This window comes from Aspergillus udagawae (genome assembly GCF_001078395.1).
Source record: "Aspergillus udagawae IFM 46973 DNA, scaffold_6, whole genome shotgun sequence".
Taxonomy (NCBI): domain Eukaryota; kingdom Fungi; phylum Ascomycota; class Eurotiomycetes; order Eurotiales; family Aspergillaceae; genus Aspergillus; species Aspergillus udagawae.
The window spans coordinates 2,421,104-2,446,478 of NW_025091269.1; the positions used below are offsets into that span (position 1 = coordinate 2,421,104).

Below are 25,375 nucleotides of genomic sequence, written 5' to 3' on the forward strand. Positions count from 1 at the left end.
ACGAATTCTTGAGAACTCGCGGTTGAGAAGACGAGAGAGTGGCTGAAGTTGGTTGGCTGATCGATGATGGTTGTGATAATACTGACCTAGATCTAGATGGGATGGGCTAAGTTAAGGTAAGCCTGTAAGCCTAAGGCAGGTACTTTCGCGGGGAAAGCTTAGATATGCCTTGACGCCTGGCGCCGATGCCGCGCGTGGTCTCTTCCGTGGTGATTGGGTCCTTTGATAGATACTACAGGTAATGATCGAATACATGCGCAGATACTTAACTCGCGAGTGGTCTTGCGTTGAATGTTGAATAGTGCCGTCTACATAAATTGATAAAGAGGCCTGAAATTGAATACAACTTCCATTTGAAGTGCTAATCCAAGCTCATAACCTACCTCTTGAACAGTGGAATATCATTAATCATACTATGCCTTGAGTGTCTCAACAGATTTGAACGCTCCAATCATCAAGTCTTCGCTCCGGTGTTTATGAATATACGTCAAAATAGCTTCATCTAGATTATCTACTTCGTACATACCAGGAGGGGTCGCGGAGGTAATCGCAGGACGGAAGGCTCCGCCCGATTGATGAGTCGAAACGCCCTAATAATTTTACGGCCGATACGGAGTAAAAGGGAAAGGTTTCTTTGGGACACTCAGTAATCCTCAGGGTGAAAAATAGCACAGTCTGAATTGGGACCTTGTATATCCCTATATAATACTTGCGATTCAATCCCTTCAATTGTGGTCATATTCGACCTACCTAATACCACCCTGGTATACTTATCTGCCAGATAATAATAATAATACCTGGCAAGACAATTCTCCTACCCGGCGATCCCCGAACCCAAAAAAAGTCCCAACTTCCATGTGCTTGAGCTTGTGAAAGCCCCTCCATAACCGATATCCTTTACCCCGCGGGCTCTCCCGTCAAGAGCCGAACGACATCGGAACGCTGGCGACCAAGCAGACGACGCAGCGCTTGAGCCTGATCTCCAGACATCTGGATCAGCGTCTCCCGCTGCCTGAGCTTAACACTCCCTTCTCGACCGAGAGACACTCACTCCAGCCAGACGATCTTGAATATAAGCCTCTTGATCGCACCTCTCTACCTTCCACTCCCCTGAGACAGTCCACATCCTCGGCTGCCAGAATGTCGTCCCAAGCCCCTCACTCCACCCTGTTGATTCCAGGACCCATCGAGTTCGATGATGCTGTCCTTCAGTCTATGTCCCACTATGCGTGAGTTCCCCCCAGAGTCTGCCTCAACCGAAGAGAATTATGATTCCTATCATGGCTGTCAAACCCCGCTAAAACTGTCCTCTTGATACTTCCAGTGAAAGCCATGTCAGCCCCGCCTTCGTCAAGGTCTTTGGAGAGACCTTGACCCTGGTTCGGAAACTCTTCCAGTCCACCAAGCCCTCCGCACAGCCCTTCGTCATCTCTGGCAGCGGCACGCTCGGCTGGGATGTTGTGGCTTCGAACTTGATCGAGAAGGGCGAAAATGCGCTCGTCCTGCACACCGGATACTTTGCGGATTCCTTTGCTGCCTGCTTGGAGACATACGGCGCTCACGCGACACAGCTCAAGGCACCTATTGGCGACCGTCCGTCCTTCGAGCAGATCGAGCAAGCATTGAAGGAAAAGCCCTACAGGATAATCACTATTACCCACGTTGATACCTCAACTGGCGTGCTGAGCGACATCAAGCGCGTCACGGAGATTGTTCGCCGGGTCAGCCCCGACACCCTTGTGGTTGTCGATGGAGTTTGCAGTGTCGGATGCGAGGAGATTGCCTTTGATGAGTGGGACCTGGATGTGGTCCTGACTGCCAGTCAGAAGGCGATCGGCTGCCCTCCCGGTCTGAGTATCTTGATGCTCTCCGGCCGGGCCATCGACCGCTTCAAGTCCCGCAAGACCCCTCCCTCATCGTACTTTGCCTCGATCGCCAACTGGATGCCAATCATGCAAAACTACGAGAACAACAAGCCCTCCTACTTCGCCACCCCCCCCACTCAGCTCGTTCACGCTTTGCACACTTCTCTGTCTCAGATCACCGCACGCCCCATGGCTGAGCGCTTTGCTATCCACGCCCAGACTTCAGACCGCGTCAAGGCTGCCATTGCTGAGCTCGGTCTACGCCAATTGGCCTCCCAGCCCGAGAGCCAGGCTCACGCCATGACGGCCATCTATCTGCCCGACGGCCTGACTCCTGCAGATGTGCTTCCCGGTCTGTTGAAGCGCGGTGTCATCTTCGCAGCTGGCCTGCACAAGGAGATTGCCACCAGATACATCCGATTCGGACACATGGGTGTGAGTGTAACAGACCCCGCACGCAACGATATTGACAAGGCCATCGCGGCGCTCAAGGAAGCTCTCACAGAGGCTAAACAGGCCAAGGGCCTGTAAACTGTGTAGAGGGGATACATCTGCTCGAATCTCACGGTTTCCTTCTTTGTCTCTGTAGCATGAATAAATGACCATTCAAAATCTGTCTACACATAGATTACACATCAATACACTAAATGAAATTGAAAGATATTATAGACACTTGGTACATTTAGACTTCAATTAAGTTTACCTTGCATTACTGATGATTGATCCAGACCACGTTATCCAAGGCGAATCCCTGAAAATGATCGAGTATACCAATGCAGTAAATAGCTCCTTTTCCTTTATGGTAAAGTAAGTATCATTCGCAAGACGCTCTCAGGTACCTACGCGGGCTCCTTAGGTGATCAAGTCCAGACTTCTTGCGAAGAGCCAGTAACTCAATACTTCTGATGCCTGTACTAAGTATCGAAAATACCACTATTGATATTCCTCGTCATCGAGACTTGACCTAGTACGCTGAACGACATGGATAGTAGGGAAGGAATCGAACTGCATAGAGGACAAGTATAAAAATTGAACGCAGGACAAATCACTTATTACAAGGAAGTAAACTTGATCATAAGAAAGCACAACACAGGCAGGGGGTATGAATAATGCTAGGCATTCATCATGAGCATCGATAGAAATCGGCTCTCTTTACAGGAAGAATGAGAAACATGAGTAAGAATGCAGTATATCGGTGCCAGAACCTTTAAAATTCTGTATAATTTTCATTTTGCTCCTCTGTCCCCGCGTCCCTTTCTTCATTGCTGTTCCAGCTTATATTTCTCCTTCCCCTCTCCGCAGTGCCAGAAATGCCCGCACATCGGTCACATACTGCAAAGCTTCAAGCATGGGGATGAGATTCAGCAAACCGTTGTCTGTAGGATCATTGATCCAGCCCTCAATTGGTATAGCATTGTCTAGATACGGTCAAGTCAGAATATGGATAAACGAAAGACGGACGCTCGGTATGGATTTAACCGACGCACCTTCGTGAAAAAGGTAGCTCATAGGGCTATTGTCCAGAATCATCACTTTGCTCAGGTCAGGCTCCACAGAGCTGAGGTCCTTGATATATGCGCCATTGCGGAACGTGCAATGCTGGCGGTAATATCGTGCCTGGAAGTACTTGCGTTCCTGCTCGAGCCAGTCGATGACAGGGTCCGCATATTCCTGAACGCTGGCGGTGAAAATAACCAGCTTATACCATTTGCATACCTTTCGTAAAAAGTCGTCGCAATTGGGCCGTTTATGAACGTAGTAGAGGATGGGATGTTGCGGCCCTAATGTAGTCGGTGGTCCACCTGGGGTTAGAGCAGTAGTCATGGGAGTAGCAAGCTTGACTTCAACCATGTGGCCGCTGGACATGCGACCGCCTTTGGCCAGGGAATGAATAAGAGTCTCATCTAGGTCCAGTACCAGGGTCTTCTGAGGAGCGCGTGAGTTTCGAGGAGCGGCAGTGTACGAAGGCAGACGAGCTGGAATCAGCGGCCGAGGAGGTACAGGAGAATGAGGATATTTGGTGACTCTATGAACGGAAGGCGATGTGGGTGATTTGAGAGTGTCTGGACTCACAGCACCTTGTCCTCTGGCCGCAACAGTTTCCGACGTAGCACCTAGATCTGCGCTTTGCGTCCGGCGCTGCCTCTCTCGCTTCAGCGAACCTTCATTATGTAACTTGATGCGGATGGAGCGGCGAGGGGTACTCTCTTCTCCAGTCGGGTCCAAGGCTGTGGTTTGCGACTTCGAGGCTCGAGCCCGAGTACCCGTGAGGCCCTGGGTGCTCCGACGATCTCCTTCCGACTCGGACGTGCTCGATGCGATCGAGTCTCGCGATGCGTGACTTCTCAGCTTCTTCGTGGATCCACTACGTCGTCTTGCACCGGTCGGTTTGGCATCCTTCTTCGGTGGGCCTGGCCTACGGGAAGCGGAAACGCCGGCCATTGACCGCCGCAGCTTTCGTACCGGGGCCGTTGGGGAGTAATGTCCATCATCGTCTCGGAAGCACTGCGCTATAAACACGCCCGGGGCAGCCAGAGTTGACAAGATAAACTTGATTGTTTCCGCAATGGCGTCAAAGAATCGCTCTGCAATCAGTCCCAGGGTACTCCTCGTAGCAAGCGGCCCATCCCTCTGAATGCTTTGTATCAAAGGCGTTTTCTCAGTCAAGGTATGTTCGGAGTAGTCTATGTCCGCTGAAGATATTCCGGGAGTGTAGTTATGGCTTTTCTCCAATACGTCAGGCGAATGAAGATTGTCGTGACTATAAGACCGAAGCTTGGATCGATCCTCCGGTGGGACCACGGGGTTAATTTCTCCTTGCGAGCGCGACCTCTGTCGGAGACGATTCGAATTGGATGACTGGCCAATGACACGGGAAGACAGGATATTCAACGAGTTCATCTTCCAACACGGCCCACGGGAGTCGGGGCTGGCGCAGTTATCTACAGGACACCGACGGCGAACTCAGCGACCATTCGATTCCCCTTCACCTCGTTTGCGACATGGCAACAAGAGGATGACATACGACTTGTACTCACCTCAATGCGCCAGGCGGCGACCCGTGCTTCGGAACCACTTGTGCCTTTCCAGTCTCAACAATGGGGGGGGGGGGGGGGGGGGGGGGAATAGTAAGATGAGAAGTCGAAGCAGTTGATAAAGGGAACTACCTATTGGCGAGCAACTAGCAGAGGATGTGTTCAAGAGACCAGAAGTAAAGCAGAGAAAGGGTATCAGAAAGGAACAAGGAAGAAATGAATAGAGGATTAGGATAAGACACGGCGATATAACAGCAGATGGCGGCGAGGATGTGGAGTAGGTAGATAGTCGTAGTAGTAGCAGTACTTCAGTTCGGAGTCTATAGTCGGAGTGACACTGGTTGGGCCGAGCGGCAGATCTGAGCGGAAAACTCCCTCACAATAGGTAGATGGTTACTATCGCATCCCACATTGTTCCCCTCATCGTCATTTTGAGTCAAGTCTTTGTTGAGCTTCTAGCTTTAAGAGCTTATTACAAGTCTTGTTGCTGGTAAGCGCCTTTTTCTTTCTCATATGCGTTCGCTCTTTGCATGCGTTTCCTCGATTGCCCCTCTTGGAATATCTGTGTGCGACCCTAGTGACTCAATCCGCTAACCACTGCCCAAGTGACTATCAAGACACTAGGATATTGTCGGATTACCCATGCTTTGAGCAGTCTTAACTGTGACTCGACCGAATACTTCATACACAACCATGCCATCTACCTCCGCGGCTTTGACGCCTGGTCTGGCGTCTTTTCTCAAGTCCCTCAAGACCACTCCAATCGACACATCCATTGACAACCTGATATCGTGCGTTTCTGGCGTCTCATAACCTTTTTGCGCGACGGGCTACCGTTCTAACAGCTATATCAGGCTTTTCAAGCGGAGACAGATCCGTCATTCCAGGTCATGCGCTACCGCGACCGCTTACCTTCTCCTCCGCGTCATCTCAGCTTGCAGGACGACAGATGCAGCTAAGCTGATTGAACGGGTGCAGAGTGTGGGGAGGCGATTGGTGGCCGCTCAGCCAAGAGAGATGGTGGTTGGAAACATTGTCCGCCGTGTACTTGGTCTCATCCGCGACGAAGCTGAGGACGAGAGAGATGGTGATTTCACTCTCAGTGATGCTGGATCTGAAAGTCAGCCTCAAACGCCTCGTGTTCCCGAAGGTCGGTAACGCAACTTTCGCCCTTAGCTCGTTCTCATCGCTTTGATCTCTAACGCTGATTAATAGACCCGTCCGACCCATTGTCACTTCGTCATGAGGGCTCTGAGCGGTCGTCCTCAAGGCCGCCTTTCACTTCGCTGGCCACCACCCCAATCTCAATGTTCAATCTGCTCTCACATCCGGAGCCTGAAACATCACTCCCAGGTACTCCCGCATCGGCGTCTCCATCTGGTAGATTACTGGGACATGCTCCGAGTAGGGATATTCGCGCCGAAGTCCTGGACGGAATTGGAGAGATCATCGATGAACTGGGCCAGGTGGACGACCAAATCGCGGCCTATGCTCTCGACCACATCCACTCCAATGAAATAATCCTCACCCATACTTCCTCCACAACCGTTCAGAAGTTCCTTCTCAAGGCCGCCGCAAAGCGCAAGTTCACCGTGATTCATGCTGAATCCTACCCCAACAATCACGAAGCGACGCACACCACTGTTAGCGGTGCCACTTCCACCGATGAAGAAATTCTCAGCACCGATTCATTCCAGAAGCCGTTGATCGCCCTGGGTATTACGGTCATTCTAATCCCGGATTCGGCCGTCTTTGCTCTCATGTCCCGAGTCAACAAGGTCATTCTGGGCACGCACTCTGTCCTTGCCAACGGCGGGCTGGTGGCCGCAGCCGGAACCCGGGTCATTGCTCGTGCTGCCAAGGCGCACCAGACCCCCGTTGTTGTGGTTAGCGGTGTATACAAACTCAGTCCGGTGTACCCATTTGACTTCGAGTCTTTGATCGAATATGGAGATGCCAGCAAGGTCATCCCATATGAGGATGGGGATTTGATGGATCAAGTCGATGTGCAGAACCCTCTGTACGACTATGTTCCTCCGGAACTTGTTGATCTTTACATTACCAATCTGTAAGTCACGTCCTCGGATTTGCTACAAGAAGAAACAGCACAACTGACTTTGACTTTTTCCTGCAATAGCGGCGGCCATGCGCCATCATATCTGTACCGGATCGTGTCAGACCACTACCGGAAGGAAGACATCAACTTCTAGGTCCTTGTGAAGCGTGTTAATGGTTCATTGAGAGGGGGGAAAAGACGAAGCTTATGATTTGTGGGCTCAAAAAGAGTAAATCACGCTTAGTCTTCACTTGAAAAGTCCTTGGAAATCAGAGGCGTTGGGAATAGAGACGGTCGATACCCCAGGAAAGGAATCTATATAGCTTACCTGTAAACCCCAGTCTATAATAGCGTATCGAGGCCCATTTCATTGGACGGAAGAATTTACATAGATTAGATTCAGGTTGAAGTTCGACCATTTGGTACCGCATTTGTTTAATAAATACGAGCATGAGAGGCGGATCATAATATCGTGGGGAACACGGGAAAGCAGATATTGTTTGAACATTTGACATTCCGGGCCCTTCCCAAAGAAATAAAAAATCATGGCGCCATGTTTTATGAGTATCTCAATCATAGTGACTGCAATGTATTTGCAGGGTCATCCTTCCCGAACCATAATTTTCCAGACCATAGACCATATGTTCCCAGGCTTCGATGGAATGGGGCCCTTTCCCGGCAACCAATCTCCCACGGCATCGTCCATTTCCTTTCGTACAAATTGTTTACGAACGGGGCTTCTCCTTCTTCTCCTTCCACAGAGCGAGCAGACCGACACCAGAGACCTTGACGACCTTGAAACGAACACCAGGAATATCACCCTTGGCCTTGCCCTTACGACCGAAACCAGCAAGGAGAACCTCGTCGTTCTCGTCGATGAAGTTCAAGCAACCGTCGTTGGGGACTGTAGAGATCGTCAAGTCAGCATTTGAGCATTTGCCAGATAATTTCTCTGCTTCTTTTCCACATCTCCCCATCCAAAGCCAATTCTGGATTTGCCTAATCTGTCGTGGCATCCATCAAATATTCCGTCTCTTCTCCATCCCGAGCAGTTTATCGAATGTGCATAAGGAATAGAAAAGGGCTACCCACCGAAAGCGGTGACCTTCTTGCCGTTCTTGATCAGCTGGACCTTGACACACTTCCGAATGGCAGAGTTGGGCTGCTTGGCCTCAACTCCGACCTTTTCGAGGACGATACCCTTGGCGTGGGAAGCACCACCGAAGGGAGAGGACTTGAAAGCGGTACCGAGAAGGCGCTTCTTGTAGTGCAAGTCGGCCCAGCGCTGCTCACGGCGGTGGTTGGCGAGCTTGCGCGCGGCGTTCAAACCACGGGGCTTTCCCTTACCCATCTTGGCGTATTATGTTCGAAGGACGGTCAACTGTAGAGAATGAGCGATTCTGCGTTAGAAAAACTTCTTTGTGCGGACGGTTCGTGGGCTTGATATTGCGAGGGGAGTCGGTGTCGGAGTTTTATCAGAAATGGATGTGCGGGTCGAAGAACAATTTTGATCGCGAAAAAGTTTTCCTGCAAAGATCCAGAAGACAAAAAAAGGGGACCAAAATATACGTACCGACTGAAAACAAAAGTTATCGCCAAAAGGCCTGATGGGATGGTTGTCGAAAGTCGAAGGTCGAATGTTCCTTCACTGCCGGCGGTCTCGTCGGGGCGAAAATGTTCTGCTGTGCGCCTTCGCCCTAAACGGCCCGCTAAGCGAGGTCCCGGAGCGGAGAAACATTGGCCGTCGGTTATCGATAAGCGATAAGTATCCGGACTTTGCTACCTCTGGTATCGTCGTTACAGATTGATAACAGACTACCGAGTACCTTACCTCTCTACAAGAATACTAATTAACCATAACATTAGTGGAGGAGATGCACCTCTTCGTCCAAGTGATTGCCTAACTGCAGCATTATGGACGCCGCTCCGAAGTTGGAAAACTTACGGAAGATAAGCTCCCAGCGTCTTCCACCCCCCGTTCTCTTTCAGGGTCCCCCTTCGCATAATGCATCTAATCTCTCTTTGACCCCGCCGCCCCTACCAGCTGTATCTTCGCCGGGGGGAAGCCAGACGGTCCCTTTGCAACGCAGCCGCCCGTCTAGAGTCCAGGGCTCTTTCGATGCGGCTTCCTTATCGCCTTTTGTTTCTCGCACTCAGTCTAAAGGTGAAGTCGATCGATCCGAAGCCATATGGCAGGAAATGCAAAATGCACTATCAGAGGTAGAGCTCAGTGCAGTGACCAGCGAGCATGTCTTTGGGGAGAGACATTCAGAGGCACTAGAAGATCTCCGTATGAAGCAACTAAAACTCGCGCAAGCCTGGGCCCGCAGTGAGGCCGACGAAGTAGTCGATGCTGCCAGGGGTCTAGAGGCCAAAGGAAAATCTTCTTCACCGCGAGGGTCCCAAAACGTGGGATCCACCGGCGAAAGAGTCCCGGTGGAAGCTTCCGTTCATAGGAATATGGACGAGGAAACAGAACGAGACATCTTGTTAGCCCGAGAAAGGCGAGAGGCCAACGATCGGTACTTCGATCGAGTCAACAACGGTGTCTTGGAAGTGGTTGCCAAACTTGAAGAAGTTGCACAGGCTATGCGCGCAGTTGAGAGGGAGAGCAAAGACATCTGGAGCGATAATGAGAGCATTGATACAACACATTCGGCGGCAAACACCAGTTGAAAGTCTCGCTCAGCGGTGCGACAGAGCTAATTCAAGAGTCAAAGCAACCCTCCGTGTATAGCGTTTCCACTGTCTCCAGTGGCTATCTGCCTTACAGGATCGGCGGTTGATTCAGTAACGGAAGAATGATGGCCTTTTCGAGAGTACAGGTGGATTCATCGTCTCTCGTCAATTCTATCCTGAAAGAGCGCAAATTGACCCTACTTAGGTTGACTCGCGCATTGACAATGAGGTCGGCGTAGGGAAAGCGTAGCAAGTTTCTTCGCTCGGCCCAAGACAGGAGTATCTTATAAGGCGTTCCACAATGGTTCATACCTACCAGATATACTGATCAGGGAGCAAATTGGACCAGCTACAATGCACCAGCTAGCGCGCACGAGTCGATAAGCCAAGTATAACAGGATAGGGAAAAACAGAATTATAGAATGCAATCACGCTTCCTAGACGAAATCCAAGGGTATCTGGTCCTAGCTGCTTGCAACACCAATAAACATGTACAGAATAGGCAAACTTTTTATTCCTTCTTCATAAGCCTCAGCGCAGCTCTCCATCCTGCGATTGCAGTATCTCTTGCGTCTTCCCACCGACTCTCATACGCCTTTCTAGCCAGTGTCTCCACCTCCTCATTCCAGCGATGCTTAAGGAAGTCCTTCAAGGTAGGCTGTAGTCGCGACCTTTCTGGGTCAACCTGTGGCTGGTCCTTCGGCGCTAGACGGCGGTCATATGCGCCAATTGGTGATGCGATCCAATTCAGCGATCTAAGTTGTTCGCGGATAGTATGACTCTGCTCGAGGCGATTGGCTCGGTGAACTTGAATTGTTAGGTATAACACCGTGGAGGTCAATGCAAACCCGCTGCACTGCGCTCTCATCAGTATCCTGTAGACTGGTGATTTTACGGTCGCGTCTGATGCTAAAAACTTACAAATCCAGCAAAGAAGCCCATGATGAAGCTCTTGTCCTCTCAGTCAGATTACACAGAATCACCGATGTTGACTTGAGATTAGGTGGGGGAGGATCACACCACCCGTGGCCTTCAAGGAACAAGGGAGCCGTGACGTTGGCTGTGATCACAAGAGCTGGACAGTCGTTATGTCGGTAGGTATGAGGTATAGATATCAAGTTAGAAGCTATGTACGCAGAATAAGAAGCAATGTCAAGCTAGTTTACTTTTATGGATCATAGACTGTCATGCATTTTCCTCTGCAATCTATGCGGACGAGATGGGGAACCAAATGCGCGACTCCGATTGGCCGCAGCGTTCCAGAATTGAATCTTTCCATCCGGCATGACAGACCAGCGTCGAGCGTCTTATAGAAAAGTACAACTACTGCATCTTCATCTCTCTACACGTCCCATTGCTATTCAGCGGGTTGCTGCCACTCGAAACGCAACCGCGTATCGATCTTAACTCCTTTCCACCTCCTCTTGTGCTCGAATTCAGGGCAATTCGACAACAAAAAAGAGACCGCCTAAACCAGGACAATAACGATTCCCCAACACAGCTGTCGCCATGGCCGGTGGTGCTGCTAAGTACCGTCATCTCAGCCGCAAGTCGTCGCATCGGCAGGCCCTGCTCCGAAACTTAGTCACATCGCTTTTCAAGCACGAATCTATCACAACAACCTGGCCCAAAGCGAAGGAGGCTCAACGGCTGGCCGAGAAGTTAATAACCCTGGGCAAGAAGAATACGGAGGCTAGTCGAAGAAGAGCATTGTCGGTTTTCTATGTATGTACTCCTACTGGCTCTTTCCGTCGATTCTGGTCAAGGAAGCCTTGGGGGCGACTGAAAGCCTCAATGGACTTCGTTTCCCTTACCTGAGGGACCACAGAACCGTTCCTCTCGAAGGCTTTGACTAAATTTCGTGGCTAACTTCATCATCAGACGCCCCATGAAATCCTCCCGAAACTATTTGGGTCCCTCCGTGAGCGCTACGCCGAACGTCCTGGTGGTTACACAAGAGTTCTGCGGGTCGAGCCTAAGAAAGATGATCAAGCCCCTAGCGCCATTCTCGAGCTTGTTGACGGACCGAAGGATATGCGATTTGCTATGACAGCTCGGACCGTTGCGAGACAGCGAGCACAGGGCCTCGAGACTCTCAACGAGCTAACAACCCTGAATGTCCGCAAGGTGACAAGGTTCCGGAAAGGCGGTGTCGAGGACCTGGAACATGCGATCAAGCGGTTAGAAATCGAACAGAAGAAGGCTCCTACGACGCAGAAAGGCGAACAGGAAGTGGAGTCCAAGCAATAGACCCTGTCGCCGGACCAGTTTCAATGGCCAACAGGAGGCATTTCTCAGGTGCAAGGGCTTAGTTGGGTCACTGGTGCTTCTCTCTCCATCGATCTTGGTGCGTTCGGCACTGGTCTGTGATGATTATTGTATTTGTAGCTATACTTTTGTCCTTCGTATGATGCCCTTTTTCTCTTGGCATCGACTGGAACAGAATGTCTGTGTATTTGGCAGTTGATTCTGCATTCTCATGAAAGTGTTTAGGTCGGTATTGATCTCGTGCAATCTACTGTAGAAATCACTATATCGCCATTTTCACTTTTCTATCTTAGTGCAATGATTCCAAAGAGCGCTTGACTGATCAATTATCGGTTGGGAGAGGGATGGCTATTAACCGCGCGGGTGAGTCGCCGACTACAATCATAGTGAACCCGTTAAGTTTTAAGATTCTATCCCATTTGGTAGCGCCATGGTTTATGTCTCTGAGGAAGGTATTTTCATCTTCTTTTTGTCAACAATTAAAGTGGGCGATACTATCAATAGCCGAAAATATGGCAAACCAGCCCTTCTCAGCCAGTCCGTCCACGAGACAGCAGGTGTATGAAGCCAACTATTTGCGTATTCATAGCATGACTCCCATCTCCTCTTCTTCTATGTTGTCGATCTGAGCGAACAAACATTCACTCAGCCTATTTCACACTACTATCTGCCAGAGATAACAAGGGTTGAACGATGCGGTAGCATTCAGCTAAATCGTCGGGTGGCAGATTTAGTTCACCTTGGGAAGACTTGTCCCTCCCGAAACAACAAGAGGTCCGTTCTTGGAGTTGGTCAGTATGTTGGAGTTGTAGGAGTGCGATGGGGCAGGGGCGATTCGATGCTTCAACTCGAAATCAGAGGGGATCTCGGATGGTGGTGGTTTGGGGGGCAAATGAGAAGGTGTTCCCCATTTTGCGATGGAATCTCTGCTACCGGGAGGGCCACCGCGCGTCACGCCTTGCCCCATCGCGCTTCCCTCTTGAGACTTGTTATTCAGGTCTTGATATCCATTCCACTGAGTCTGAATACCGGGCTGCATGGTGGTATACGAGTTCATGTGGTGTTGGCTTGTCTTACTCGGGTGACGAGCCAAAGTAGTCCCACCGGGTACAAATGAGCGAGTTTGCGGATTGAATGGGGATCTTGCAAAACTGCCTGGAAGAGGGTGCGAGTTCGGATGAGCTTGCATGGCTGTATTTAGCGATTGTTGCCCTGGATATTGAGCATAAGGATAAGAAGTGGGATTAGGCGGCTGCGAGGGATAATTCGGCCAATGAGCGGTGGGATGGCTGCGATGTGTAGGCTGATAGCCTGCAGCATACGGGGACGAAGACCAAGTCGACGGCGACTGCGCATATGGTGGGATGGTGTAGTTGTTCAGCGCAGGCGATGACTTCGCCGACGATTGCTGGGTGACCATCACCGGTGACTGATTCATAGATGTGTATCCTGAATAAGGAGATTGCTGGGGTACAGCGCCGCTCTGCCATGAACCAGTTGATGTCATCTGAGGAGAGACGGGTATCGAGTATTGAGGTAAGGAATTCAGATTGACCTGGGTGGGGTACATAGCACTGTTTGGAGCAGGCTGAGCATAATTCGGAGGAGACATTCCGGGCCCTACCATATATGGGGCTTGGTTGGAAAATGAGGAATCATTCAGTGCCACATTATAGGGAACAGTTCCATTGTTATACTGCATTCCCGGATAGTAGGCGTTGAACTGAGACCGGGCCTCAAAGCTGTCGTCATGTGGAGTCTTCTGTCGGTGTGTTTTCTTGCGTCCACTTGTTGAGCTCGAGCGTGACATACTCGCCCCTTGGTCACTAATATCCGAGGGTTTTGTCTCAGGGAAATCGCGGAAAATCCGCTCTCTTGCTTCCTGGTACTTAGCTTCTCGCTCTTCTCGCGTCAAAGCCATCCTGTCCTTGGCAGGGGTGGCCCCAGCTGAAGAACCACGTTCGCCGTCGTTGCCACTGTCGCCTACCTCCGATGCTGTCTTTGAAGGCACTGAAGAGCTTGCTGCAGTGCTTCCTTCGGTAGAAGGCCGATCCCCGTCATTCCGGCGCATGATTTTCATGGCTGGGACTGCTGGTGGTGGGGTGTTATGAGTGGTAGCATGTAAAACGGAGAGCGGAGTCGGTCTGAACAGTCAGAACGAAGTCTCAATTGGTAAAAGAAAATCAAGGGCACGCAGGATTGCATACAATCGGCAAAAGGGTGTCCTATGGAGACGGACAGACGTAACGTTGTTATCCACGAAATGGGTCAAATGATAATAATCACCCAATTTGTGCGCGAGTAGTCTTCCGAAGGCATTTGAAGGAGGAAGCTCCAGAGATTGCTCCCTAAATTAGAACGTCAGATGCCGAAACGAACAGCGCAAGGATCAAAAAGCCATTCACTTACTTCGAATTCTGAATGAAACTGCGAACTTTCTCCTCCAGCTGAAGAATCAAGAGACGATCCTTTGGAGATTTCATCGCCTCAAGGAGCTTTTCGTCCGGCTCGAGAGGGAAACCATTCAAACTGTGTTCAACTGAAAAGCCTTCTGCACTACTAGGCAGGACAAAATTATTTGCAACGGAGTCCGGGTGAATTATCCCGTCCGGTCGCTGGCCGCCATCAGGAAGCACAACAGGCCGGGTTTTTTGGCTACTTAAGTCTCGCGGATGATCCCTGTATATGCGGACACCAGATTCTGATCCCGTAAGTGAGTTCGGTGCACCTGATGCAGGTCCCGAAAGAGACTCTTCCTCATCAACAGCCTGTACGCTGGCACTATCGTCGGGTCGCAAAGAATCTTTTTCGTCCATTGCGAAAGTGGTAACTGAGGCCATACTCTTCGAATCGAAACTCGTCTGTTTCGTTGAGGACGTCGAGAGATGTGTACGATCATCGTCAAAGGATGCCTCTCGTTTGAGAGCTCCGTGTTCATCGACTTCTGAAGTAAAGCTGGGGCTCTGTCTATCGGTAGTGTCTGTTATATGGACGTCTTGTACAGCTCGCGCTAGACTGTCTGGACATGAAAGCCTTTCCGCGTTCTGTGCATCATTTCGTTCGCCAGACCCGAGGTCTCCTGATTTCGACGGCGGAGCCATTGCGGCTATCTATTATAATCATTAGAGAACCAGAGGCCATCAAATACGGCGTTATGCCTTCACCTGGACCAGGACATACCTTCGCAAAAGACAGGCGATGATCAGCCTCTGTAGAATTTTCCGAAGCCATGACCATACTAAAATCCTCAATCTAGCCAGAAACTCCTTCCTTCGGCGTGCGCTTCAACCAAGTGCGATTGTACTGATTCGGGAAAGACTCCGGGAACAAGGTTGCGGACTGCTTCAATATGCTGCGGGTTCTGGGCTTATTTTCAACAGGATGAAACCGAATTCCGAATTGAGAAGAAGCCACTCAAAAATCCCACTTCACACAAGCCCAAAAAGAATGACGACATATCTCTGAAAAGGGGAGTTCGCCATATGGAAAGCTGTTCAACGTCAGATATATTGCGTGAACAATGAGCCGTGCCCTGCAGATGATCGAGTATCTGAAAGAAGCGAAAGCGAGGAAAAGAGGAACGACCAGGAGTATTGACTGTTCTTACACGATGGTCAAAACGACTGGTACATGATTTTCTGATATAATATTTCGGCAAAGGGAGAGACACCTTCTCCCACCACGGGTATCTAGAAAAAACCTAGTCCAACCCAAATCGGAGCGGGTCAAAGAGAGGTCGGTTACCCTGCTAATAAAGATGAAGGGTCATAAAGAGTTCCAGACAGTTGAGGGGGTTACTGGAAGGTGAATAGGTTGAACTCTTTTCGTCCTTTGGGCTGAGAAGGAACGAGGCAGGCGATGATCAGGTTGGGATTCGCTTGTCTCCTCTTTCAGTGGTGCGCTTAACCGCGCGCGTATGTAAGTCGCTCTGGCCCACTTGTCTGGCAGGTCCGCCTGAATAGCCGCGGAGAATCGCGATTGCAGTGTTCGAAAAATTGGCCTTTGTCAATTAAGTGATGAGAGACTGAGTACTTTTTTTAAGCACTTCTTGCGGCATCTCTAAGATTGTATCTTTCACGTTCGTACAATTATTATTTTTTCGATTTTTGTTCGGCTCGTCATATCATTTGATTCAGATGAATCGATATCGGAACGCACCAGGCATCAGAGGCCCTACCAAGGCGACTGCCAGCACTCTGTGTCAAAAATGCTTGAAACGAGATAAGCACATAGATTTTGGTGGCTATTCTGCATTTGACTGACTCCTTTATACGACACTACAGTTATGAATGCACGGTATCTGCACAGGAACGACCATATACATCTCGACCTTCTCGCACACAACAACTGCAAGACCCCAATCTGCGACCGAAGCTGACGACTGATGTTCCAAACGAACTGTTAGGGTCGTACGTTGGTGCATGAGTTATTGGGTGTGGAAGACTTAGCTGACATTGGTGGTAGGAGAGGTGTCGCCGATGAGATATTAGCAAGACGAGGAGAGGAACGAGGTCGCAAGAGGGAGCTAGGGGATTCAGATCCATTTGATGACGGCCATCATGCGCCGAAGCGGAGTAGATCAGAGTCATCCCACTCAATATCGTCCGTCTCAACGATATCGACCAGTCGATCGCATTCAGTCTCGCCGCCACGGCATGAAGTTTATACTGAAAGTAGGGGGCGAGACCGAGCACAATCAATGTCGTCGCCTCAACCGCAATCAAGAAAGAGACGATACAGGGACTCATTATCCGACCATACGGACTCTTCTTACTCTTCCGGTGGGCGACAGCGCTCTCGATCGAGGGAATGGGAGACAGACAGGAACACAAGACGAAGGCGTCGGGAATCTAGCCCTGACGAGCGTGGTCGAACTAGGAACATCTCTGAAGACGGCAGCCGGAGGGGTAGGACACGAAGCCTAAGTATGGACCAGAGTCGAATTGCCAAAGAAAGGCGGTCAGCGACTCCAGATACAGTGAAGGGACGGCACCATCCAACAAGAGATTCAGAGGGAAACATGAGCCGGTCGAGGCACCTGGACGGCCAGCGCAATCACGCCTTCAGCGGACCTATGTCCGGTTCAGCGCGAAGGGAAAGAAGCCTCAGTCCTTACAGTAAGCGCCTGGCGCTGACTCAGGCCATGAACATGGAACGCTGAGTCGGAATCAATTAAGTCGAGTAAAGGAGAATTTGGAGATCTTCCTCTCAGACCTTCGACTGGATGGGAAAATATATTTTGCTTTCTTGATCCCAGCCAGTAATGTACTATAGTAATACAGAAGAACATAATTGCATTAACATCCATGCAATCAAAATGCAGATGACCGCTAACGCCTGTTTCTGACCGTCCCGAGTACCAGCTCTGCAGCGCCATAGTAATGTGTTGTATGATAAAAAAAAAGCATATACGGCCATAGATCAAGCTGTGCGAATCCTCATGGGTATCATGAATCCTCGTCGATTTCTCGTCTTTCTTCTTCCTCTTCCCTCTCGCGGACGTGAATTCCTTCCACCAGCATGTCTCCTTCAATGCCTACCTCCTCTCCCTGTTCATCTTCGTTGCGGGTCGTTCCCTGCGCCTTCGCTGCTCGTTGCGCATTCTCCATGCGCTGTCGAACCAATCTCGCAATTGCATTTTCCGTCCTCACATTAAGAGTTTTCATTTTTTCATCAAGGTCACGCTTTAGGTCCCAATTAGGTTTCTTTGGCTGCAACTTGAATAGGTCGATTGGTTGGTCCTTCTCCGCATCCTTCTTCGCCTGCTCCGCCGTAGCCTTTGCTATCTCAGCAGCTTGCGCTTCAAGAGTCTTCGCTCCTTCTGTTGGCGCTTGATCAAACCCCAGTTTAGGCCCTCGAGTTTCTGCATCGAAATTGCGTCCGGACAGGTATTTTCTTGTGACATCGGGAGCGGCATCCTCAAGCTCATGGTCTCCAGCACGCGCCTCTGTGAGTGTCTCCGGTTCTGGTTGCTTCCTCTTTAGAGCTGCAAGCTTCGCAAGACGAGCTTTGCGTTCTGATGCCGCCGCATCAAGGGAGGTGTGATTCAGCGACATTGTATTCGAGGGAAAGAAGTAGAAGGAAAGCAACGAAAAGTAAAAATTCAGGGGTTCGAGAAATACCGCTGGCTTCGATTGTAGAAGTGTTGAGTTCGCTAAGTTTGCCCCAAGGCGACTTTGCGACAAAAGAAAAGGTCTGAGTTTTTGGTACAAGTAGATGAGGTACCCGATCACTTTCTGTGGTCTTGATAACATCCATACGATTTATCGGAAGTGGTGCGCCACAATTGAATTGTCACTAGCCACATCCGCGTCGGATCAAAATTGGCGGCATTTTCTGCGGGTTCCATCCATGCAATGATCTATGAAACTGTCACTCTCCGATTCTTCTTCGTCGTCCTCATCGCCTCTTGGATTCGCTAGTATCCTGTTCAGAATCATTCATCAATGTACGCGATCAAGAAGTACTGAATGTCATTTTGTCCGCAGCGTCTCCTTCGTTCCCGCTTCAGCGCTGGACTGCCATCCTGGGATCCGCACCACAGATGGTATCAACCAGGGACGGGCATTCAAGGCGCGAGAGCATTATATTCCGGTAATGATGCGTCGAATACGAGAACTCAGCTCCCTCCCGCCGTTGATACCGCTATTATCCGTACAACGACCCCCTATACTACTCCGGAAGATCCTTGTCGGAAAAGTGTACCTCGGAGATTATCCTCTACAACGTCCACCATCGATAAGACTCTCAATCCCGATTTACACTCGGGGATTGATTTAATTGAGTCGCAATCGTCCACAGTGCTCGAGGATCCTTCTGCTTGTGCTGAACAGGAGCTAGTTGCCCCTAATCAAGTTGGAAGATATGCGGGCCGACGACCAAGATTTCCAAGCTTCAAACGCCTGCTTTCGATCCCAGGACGGAGTAGTATCTTCACCTCAGGTCCGGCGCCAGCCATAATCTACAAAACCAAGGTCATGGTTAGGGGTCAGCCCAGGGATAGACAAAGAGTTCTCCGACCTAAAACTGTGGCTCTGGAGAAGCGCATCAGATCTCAGACCTTCTTTCACGAAGGGGCGAATATACGCACATGGAGAATTGCACAAAGCGATCTGTACAGGTCCAAATTCTACGAAAGAGAGATCCGAAATGAGTTCTTGAGAGACTTGAAACCGAACCCCGTCGAGCTGGGCCTCCTAGAGAAACTCAAAACGGATAGTCAAGGCAGTTTCCGTGAGGCTTGGGAGGCCTTAAGCAAAAGGGACAAAGCCCTTCATTGGCACAATCTATCCCTATGGTTGTTGAAGGAGACTCCAGAGCTTGCTCTAGAATTTTTCTCAGTGACCACTCATGGCAAGGAGAGGCCTGTCTTTGTGATGGTTGCAGATGCCTTCCTTTTCTTGGACTCGTTCTATTACGACAGGCTCAAGGACTGGAGAAAAGGGCCGCACACATATCAATCTGTCTTCAATGCCGCCTTGGGACCCCGCAATTGGCCAATCCTCTTTTTGCCGCAAAAAATCGTTCGACTTTATGTGAAGCGCGCTGATCGTGACGCAATTTACTATGCTTATAAACTTGTGTGTGAGCGCAAGATTCATACCAAAGCGGAGACCCATCTTTGTTTCATGTGGCGATTCATCGAGTTCAAGGACGTCAATCAGGCACTTGACGTTCTTGATAACGTGCGGCGAATGAAACAGGTTGAGTTTGGGATGGATTCTCAGAGCGTGATGCGCCACTGCTGCAAGCTTCTCACACTTGATTCGGTCCAAGAAGGGCCGGAAGGGCGAAATTTCTACATTCTTCCCAAATTACTCAAAATGGGTGTTCGGCCAGATCGGGATATGATGAACGTTGTTTTGTCCAATGCCTTCAAAACAGGTGACGAGCAGTTGGGGCTCGATATGCTGGAATATATGAAAAATAATGGCCTTGAACCAGACTCTTACACTCATTTGATCCTCCTCAACGATGCTGTTGCGCGAGGGAATCGAGACCGCGTCAGTTCTTTGATTCGGGAGATCGAATCTAACGAGGAGCTACTGAAGAATCCTTGGATCACAAGTAAGATCTTCCATGCTCATTTCGTTTTCACTGCGAAGCATATAAATCCAGATGACGATCCGGATGCGGTGTTCTATTCCATGCTCGAGATGTATAACAAGCTACATGATATTACTCCTTTGAAGGAGCTCTCTATCTTACCACCTGAATACACACCTCCACCGGGAGGTGACAATACGCCACCTACCACGATCGCTTTGTTTCTCATGATTGCAACATACCTACGCTGTCGAAGGCGTGTTTCCATTGCTCAGCGCCTTTATACGAACTTTCGCTCCCTGGTGCTGCAGGGACACCCCACAATTGCTCCTCTGGCAGCAAGCGATCACGTTTATAACGAGTTCCTTGTGGCGTTTCGGGACAATCCTCGGGGGTTGCGACCAGCTATGCGAGTAGTTGAAGATATGCTGCAGACTTCTGCCCTAACAAGCAATAACCGGGCGATGCACGAACAAGCAAGTGGTCATGCCTTGCCTTCTGTTCGAACATGGACAATTTTGATGAGTTGTTTTATCTTCAACAAACAACCGCACGCTGCAGAGAGAGTGAAGGAGATGATGGCTGAACACAATGTTGAATTCAACAAGGTCACCTGGAATATTATCATCAGTGGTCACGCCTGCAAACAAAGAGTTTTTGACCTTGCCCAAACAATCAAAGCGATGGAGGACGCGGGATACGTCATTGACTCCTACAACATGAAGGCTCTTCGTTACCTTCGAGACCCTGAACGACTGTGGGTGGCTCTGGAAGAGTTGGACAAGCTATCACAGCCTTCTCTCACCACGTTGGCCGACTCTAAACTCGCACCTCCAAAGAGCGACAAAAAGACAAGGGATGAGCTTTTGGATCAAGGGCTCAAACGGTTGAGGGAGAAACTAAAGCCCAAATTATGAAGATACCCCTAATCTTTTGACGTCTTTTTTCTTATCGTTTATGGTTATTGCATCAGAAGCGCGGGTTCTGGAAAACTGGATGACTTCCAAGGGCAGGGAGTCTCATCTAAAGCATAGGTGTTTCTATTGGTATATAGAGCGTTTCTACAATTTTCTTGTAAATTTATCACCCGGATGTATGTACATTAGAAATAAGCATGACAAACTCCCTACGCATGATATTCCATATCTCGGTACAAGGGGAGAAATGAATGAACGCCGACAAGTCAAGGAAGCCACTGAATTTGATAGCATGAGACATAGAGCTGAGGGATACGTTTCAGCCGCCAAAGAAGATTGAGACCTGAAGTTGATACCATCGTTAGCTCTAATAAGCGCCGGATATGATGACGCAGAATCGGCGTGTACTCACTGCCATCAGTACGCAGCAAATACTAACGTACGGGCTTAGACGTTCTCCAATACGAGCGCACTTCCAGAATATCCCGAAGAACCTGAACGGTGCGAATGTCAGTCATCGAGTAATTTGTGGTAGGAACAAGTGAAACGACAGATTGCTGAGAACCTACCCACGCTGGTTGCGGTCCATGATTCCTGGCATGATGGAGTGCGCATAAGTGCTTGTGCAAATAACAAGCAGGAACACAAGGAGAAGTGACTGAAAGTTGAATAAGGCAGACTGCGACATCAGTTAGCTTTACTCTGGCCTGGTGCGCGATGGTGAGGCTTCTCAAGTAAAGAGAGTATTCACTCCGTTTTAAACTCACCATCTTGACTGTAGCAGAGGGTCACCACCCTTCCTCCTTACGCGCAAACTCGGGCAAAAATTCCTAGTTACGCGATTGATCAATCAATCAGTTTGTGCTTTTTGAGGACGGCTATCACTGTCTCATGCCTGCTGTTCACACACACCAAGATGGCAGATCACAGTGATAACAGTTCTGACCGCCTCAGCAGTCCTGCCGACATGAATCCTTCTCACCGCTCTAGACACCGCCATGTCCGTAGAGGCAACACTATCAGTAATTCCGCGGCTCATCATACTTCATCTTCTGTTAATGCAGAAAGATCCTCACGACCGCAGCAACGCACCCCAAAGCCATCAATCTCAGCACGATCCGGCAGTTCTGGCCATGTGCCGAGCGAACTCGCTCCTCCTTGGCCTTTTAACCCCCAGGAGACTGCCCTGATACGCGCCGGATATATTCCAGCCTTCAAACCAGAAGTCCCAGCTGCACAGGAAGATCCTGCGTCGGAAACGGATTTCAAGAAAAAGAAAAAGCAGAATCAAGACAATCCATCCAGCATGGCGGAACCTAGAGCACGTGCTGCAAGGCACAAGGGTCAGATGAATTTTGCATCGGAGCGTACGTGACTACTGACTGCTTTTCATTATGGACTTGATGTCGCGTGTGCAAAGGGCTTCTGCAGCTAATATATGGCTATCTAGTGCGTCTTCTTCTTCTGGCATACGGAGATCCCAGCCCTCATCCATCCTTTCCATCTGAGCCCCTTCCCGAGACTGTCCGTGTTCTTGATGAGATCGTCACCGACTTTGTCCTTGAGATGTGCCACAATGCAGCTCAGTATGCCAGCTACTCCCGTCGCCAGAAGATCAAGGTCGACGACTTTCGTTTTGCGTTGAGGCGCGACCCGAATAAACTAGGTCGTGTCCAGGAACTCTTGCGGATGGAGCGCGAGCTGAAAGAGGCTCGTAAGGCATTTGATCAGAATGATGATCAAGTCGGAAATCTCAAGGATGCGGGCAAGAAGGGACTCGAGGAGCTGGGCGAAGGCGCAGATGGAGCAGGAGGGAAGAAGACTAAGGGCAAGGGAAAGCGACCTTCCAGGAGAGATTCGGATGCTACAGAGGACACTGTTCTGAAGAAGAGGAAGCTCTAGGCAGGCAGGCCGCTTTGCGACGGCCATGTCCAGCTCAAGGTTTTGGCTGTCGACGGTCCTTTTACGTTGCCTCTTGATGGAAAACCCGGTTGGGCTCCTCCAAAAAAAGGCGTATTTCCTCTCCCATATCAAACGACACATCTGAGGCATGGTCTCGAAGGATCATTGGAAAGATCTCGGAGTTTCGAATGTACATGCTCGTGCTTTAGCGGGTGTCAGCGGTGAGATTTCGTCTACCAGTAGCCGCACCAGGGAGCTCCCGTCCTGTCTATTTCCTCTTTTTCTTGGCTTCTTTCTTTACCATTATGATGGCTTGGAAAGTAGCTCTGATACTGTCACCGGGCGTAAGTCGCTCGGGATGTATGTACTTAATCAAGAAAGAGATTCTCAGACTCCTGAAATTGTGCCTCACTGGCGCCTGCGTATCGCCCCTTATGTAGCGTGTATGCCCCTTTGTACCTTTCGACAGATAGTTAACCAATCTTTAACAATGCCTTGGCTATGCTGTGGTGTACGTTGATGGGTAAGCATGGGACGCACCTGGGCCTAACTCAAATATTGCTTTCCTTTCACGTTCGTGTGGTCCCTCGGCAGTCATCGATGGCTTCTTGGAAGCCTCTTGTGATTCTGCTGAACTCTCCATTGCCTTTAGTCTGGGGCGTTCAGGGAAGTTCTAAGCTCCAGGCCCACTCCCGATAATTCTTTAATGAACATTGAATGTCTACTAAGCAATTGGAGATGGACTGTTTCTAGCCTATGACGTTGATGAAGGAAGTCCTGATCAGTGTCTGGAACAGAAAAAAAGGGCAAAAAAATAAAAAAGAAAAGAGACGACACCTCTGGGATTCGAACCCTGTTGCAGACTGTTAGAAATTGATATTTGATTATGTTAACGTAGTGGAACATACCAGGCGGGCGAACCCACAGGCTTAGCAGGCCTGCGCCTTAACCACTCGGCCAAAGTGTCCGAAGATGGATGTACTTCCCAGTCTAGTGATATATGGAGCAGCTAGTTTAGCGCGTACATTGCTGAAAGTTGTTTGAGCAAGGCTCAACACAACTGGCACTTCAATATCAGGAAAGCAAAGTTGCATCAGTGTCTGGAACATAAAAAAAAGGATCAAAAAATAAAAAAAAAAAATGAGACGACACCTCTGGGATTCGAACCCTGTTATAGATTGTTAGACACTAATATTTGCGGTTGGCAAGTGTTGTAGAACATACCAGGCGGGCGAACCCACAGGCTTAGCAGGCCTGCGCCTTAACCACTCGGCCAAAGTGTCCGAAGATGGAAATTCTTCCCTATATAGTGATAAATGGAGCAGCTAGTTTGACGCGCCAAATTCTGACCTGGAAACCTTCCTCAAGTGCCCTCATCTCAGGAGTAATCATTATTCTGCTCCAGCGTGGCGAATCCTAGTGCTGGTCACTTTTAGATTACTAGCCGGAGATCCAAGAAATTTATGGAAATGTATCCAAGGTAAGTGTATGAATAGCTACTCCAACTGATCTCTTAGCTACTGTAGTACCATGATTAAGCATCCCAGAAAACTTCGCCGTGGTCAGTAACACTGCAAGTAAGGCCGCTACCCCATAGGTTACAAGGCAAGGAAAGAATATGAGAAGGGAGTAAAAGCAGGAGAACCTCCATGAAAGCTGCGGGCCTCGGTTAGATTCCTAAGTACTGTGTACATTATTCTGTACTCGTGCAAATCGCTTCTAGGCCAAGGGAGTGATGGATCCGAACCTGATACTAGTAATACTCTTCGTTTTGGACGTCCAAGTCCGTTATTGCCTTCAGTAGGCTTAATTTTGGTGGCAAATTACCCATTAGACACTTTGGCCGAGTGGTTAAGGCGCAGGCCTGCTAAGCCTGTGGGTTCGCCCGCCTGGTATGTTCCACTATTCTTAACATAATCAAGTATCAATATCTAACAATCTACAACAGGGTTCGAATCCCAGAGGTGTCGTCTCATACTTTTTTTAAACCTTTCCATTGTCGTTCTTAAATGGACCCGTAGTGGGCCCTTTGGACCGGTTTTTTTTTTTTTTTTTTTTTATTTGAAATAAAAAAAAAAATCAACGCCACTGAAGGCTGCGTTTCGTGTGGCCAGCCAAGATTACCGTTATTTTTTTCTTCTTTTTGCTCGTCTCTATTTATTTCCTCAATCTTTTCTTCCTCCTACTCATATCAAATTTTCTCAGATGATAGCCCTCGCTGGCTACAGTAGCTAGGTCTTCGACGAGATGTCAACTTCTTCGAGATTGTTTGGTCTTGATGATTTGAACAGCATTTGAAATAGTCCTACGCATCGCAATCAGACTTACATTATATTCAAACTCTTCCCAACAGTGTACAGATGCCATTATTATTTCGGATTGTAGATTTTAAGAAACCTGCATTTCGTTACCCATTGACACTTTGGCCGAGTGGTTAAGGCGCAGGCCTGCTAAGCCTGTGGGTTCGCCCGCCTGGTATGTTCCACTACGTTAACATAATCAAATATCAATTTCTAACAGTCTACAACAGGGTTCGAATCCCAGAGGTGTCGTCTCTTTTCTTTTTTTTACCTTCTTTTTTACCCATCGCCCAGTACTACCCTGCGC

The 25,375-nt window shown here is 49.4% G+C and overlaps 12 protein-coding genes and 4 non-coding genes across 16 annotated transcripts; 9 read left to right on the top strand and 7 right to left on the bottom strand.

The window, feature by feature from the left end:
• Nucleotides 1-1,140: 1,140 nt before the first annotated feature.
• Aud_008603 (alanine--glyoxylate transaminase) lies at nucleotides 1,141-2,396 on the top strand (the record flags this gene model as incomplete). The annotated part of the gene is made up of 2 exons (XM_043293477.1): nucleotides 1,141-1,229; nucleotides 1,325-2,396. The coding sequence occupies 2 exons, from the start codon at nucleotides 1,141-1,143 to the stop codon at nucleotides 2,394-2,396; spliced, it is 1,161 nt and encodes a 386-aa protein (XP_043149412.1).
• Nucleotides 2,397-3,140: 744 nt separating this feature from the next.
• On the bottom strand, nucleotides 3,141-4,766 carry nemA (Nem1-Spo7 phosphatase catalytic subunit NEM1; the record flags this gene model as incomplete). The annotated part of the gene is made up of 2 exons (XM_043293478.1): nucleotides 3,141-3,283; nucleotides 3,353-4,766. The coding sequence occupies 2 exons, from the start codon at nucleotides 4,764-4,766 to the stop codon at nucleotides 3,141-3,143; spliced, it is 1,557 nt and encodes a 518-aa protein (XP_043149413.1).
• Nucleotides 4,767-5,593: 827 nt separating this feature from the next.
• On the top strand, nucleotides 5,594-7,110 carry Aud_008605 (translation initiation factor eIF2B subunit beta; the record flags this gene model as incomplete). The annotated part of the gene is made up of 4 exons (XM_043293479.1): nucleotides 5,594-5,691; nucleotides 5,755-6,050; nucleotides 6,116-6,968; nucleotides 7,038-7,110. The coding sequence occupies 4 exons, from the start codon at nucleotides 5,594-5,596 to the stop codon at nucleotides 7,108-7,110; spliced, it is 1,320 nt and encodes a 439-aa protein (XP_043149414.1).
• A 571-nt stretch (nucleotides 7,111-7,681) lies between these two features.
• Nucleotides 7,682-8,307, bottom strand: rps23 (40S ribosomal protein uS12; the record flags this gene model as incomplete). Its single annotated transcript, XM_043293480.1, has 2 exons — nucleotides 7,682-7,860; nucleotides 8,049-8,307. The coding sequence occupies 2 exons, from the start codon at nucleotides 8,305-8,307 to the stop codon at nucleotides 7,682-7,684; spliced, it is 438 nt and encodes a 145-aa protein (XP_043149415.1).
• Nucleotides 8,308-8,870: 563 nt separating this feature from the next.
• Nucleotides 8,871-9,632, top strand: Aud_008607 (DUF5315 domain-containing protein; the record flags this gene model as incomplete). Its single annotated transcript, XM_043293481.1, has 1 exon — nucleotides 8,871-9,632. The coding sequence occupies one exon, from the start codon at nucleotides 8,871-8,873 to the stop codon at nucleotides 9,630-9,632; it is 762 nt and encodes a 253-aa protein (XP_043149416.1).
• A 514-nt stretch (nucleotides 9,633-10,146) lies between these two features.
• On the bottom strand, nucleotides 10,147-10,577 carry Aud_008608 (MICOS complex subunit Mic12 family protein; the record flags this gene model as incomplete). Its single annotated transcript, XM_043293482.1, has 2 exons — nucleotides 10,147-10,491; nucleotides 10,557-10,577. 2 exons carry the CDS (start codon nucleotides 10,575-10,577, stop codon nucleotides 10,147-10,149), a joined length of 366 nt encoding a protein of 121 aa, XP_043149417.1.
• Nucleotides 10,578-11,144: 567 nt separating this feature from the next.
• Nucleotides 11,145-11,885, top strand: Aud_008609 (mitochondrial 54S ribosomal protein bL17m; the record flags this gene model as incomplete). Its single annotated transcript, XM_043293483.1, has 2 exons — nucleotides 11,145-11,360; nucleotides 11,517-11,885. 2 exons carry the CDS (start codon nucleotides 11,145-11,147, stop codon nucleotides 11,883-11,885), a joined length of 585 nt encoding a protein of 194 aa, XP_043149418.1.
• A 748-nt stretch (nucleotides 11,886-12,633) lies between these two features.
• Aud_008610 (putative R3H domain protein) lies at nucleotides 12,634-15,140 on the bottom strand (the record flags this gene model as incomplete). The annotated part of the gene is made up of 4 exons (XM_043293484.1): nucleotides 12,634-14,047; nucleotides 14,111-14,251; nucleotides 14,313-15,013; nucleotides 15,084-15,140. The coding sequence occupies 4 exons, from the start codon at nucleotides 15,138-15,140 to the stop codon at nucleotides 12,634-12,636; spliced, it is 2,313 nt and encodes a 770-aa protein (XP_043149419.1).
• Nucleotides 15,141-16,039: 899 nt separating this feature from the next.
• Nucleotides 16,040-17,064, top strand: Aud_008611 (uncharacterized protein; the record flags this gene model as incomplete). Its single annotated transcript, XM_043293485.1, has 3 exons — nucleotides 16,040-16,128; nucleotides 16,187-16,312; nucleotides 16,368-17,064. 3 exons carry the CDS (start codon nucleotides 16,040-16,042, stop codon nucleotides 17,062-17,064), a joined length of 912 nt encoding a protein of 303 aa, XP_043149420.1.
• A 286-nt stretch (nucleotides 17,065-17,350) lies between these two features.
• On the bottom strand, nucleotides 17,351-17,959 carry Aud_008612 (CCDC12/cwf18 family protein; the record flags this gene model as incomplete). Its single annotated transcript, XM_043293486.1, has 1 exon — nucleotides 17,351-17,959. The coding sequence occupies one exon, from the start codon at nucleotides 17,957-17,959 to the stop codon at nucleotides 17,351-17,353; it is 609 nt and encodes a 202-aa protein (XP_043149421.1).
• A 414-nt stretch (nucleotides 17,960-18,373) lies between these two features.
• Aud_008613 (pentatricopeptide repeat protein) lies at nucleotides 18,374-20,866 on the top strand (the record flags this gene model as incomplete). The annotated part of the gene is made up of 1 exon (XM_043293487.1): nucleotides 18,374-20,866. One exon carries the CDS (start codon nucleotides 18,374-18,376, stop codon nucleotides 20,864-20,866), a length of 2,493 nt encoding a protein of 830 aa, XP_043149422.1.
• A 916-nt stretch (nucleotides 20,867-21,782) lies between these two features.
• On the top strand, nucleotides 21,783-22,768 carry Aud_008614 (putative transcription initiation factor TFIID subunit 13; the record flags this gene model as incomplete). Its single annotated transcript, XM_043293488.1, has 2 exons — nucleotides 21,783-22,233; nucleotides 22,317-22,768. 2 exons carry the CDS (start codon nucleotides 21,783-21,785, stop codon nucleotides 22,766-22,768), a joined length of 903 nt encoding a protein of 300 aa, XP_043149423.1.
• An 831-nt stretch (nucleotides 22,769-23,599) lies between these two features.
• On the bottom strand, nucleotides 23,600-23,735 carry Aud_008615. The gene has a single exon. It is a non-coding gene; the product is annotated as a tRNA-Ser (tRNA).
• Nucleotides 23,736-23,914: 179 nt separating this feature from the next.
• Aud_008616 lies at nucleotides 23,915-24,051 on the bottom strand. The gene has a single exon. It is a non-coding gene; the product is annotated as a tRNA-Ser (tRNA).
• A 550-nt stretch (nucleotides 24,052-24,601) lies between these two features.
• On the top strand, nucleotides 24,602-24,738 carry Aud_008617. Its single transcript has one exon. It is a non-coding gene; the product is annotated as a tRNA-Ser (tRNA).
• A 446-nt stretch (nucleotides 24,739-25,184) lies between these two features.
• Aud_008618 lies at nucleotides 25,185-25,320 on the top strand. Its single transcript has one exon. It is a non-coding gene; the product is annotated as a tRNA-Ser (tRNA).
• The last annotated feature ends 55 nt before the right edge of the window (nucleotides 25,321-25,375 follow it).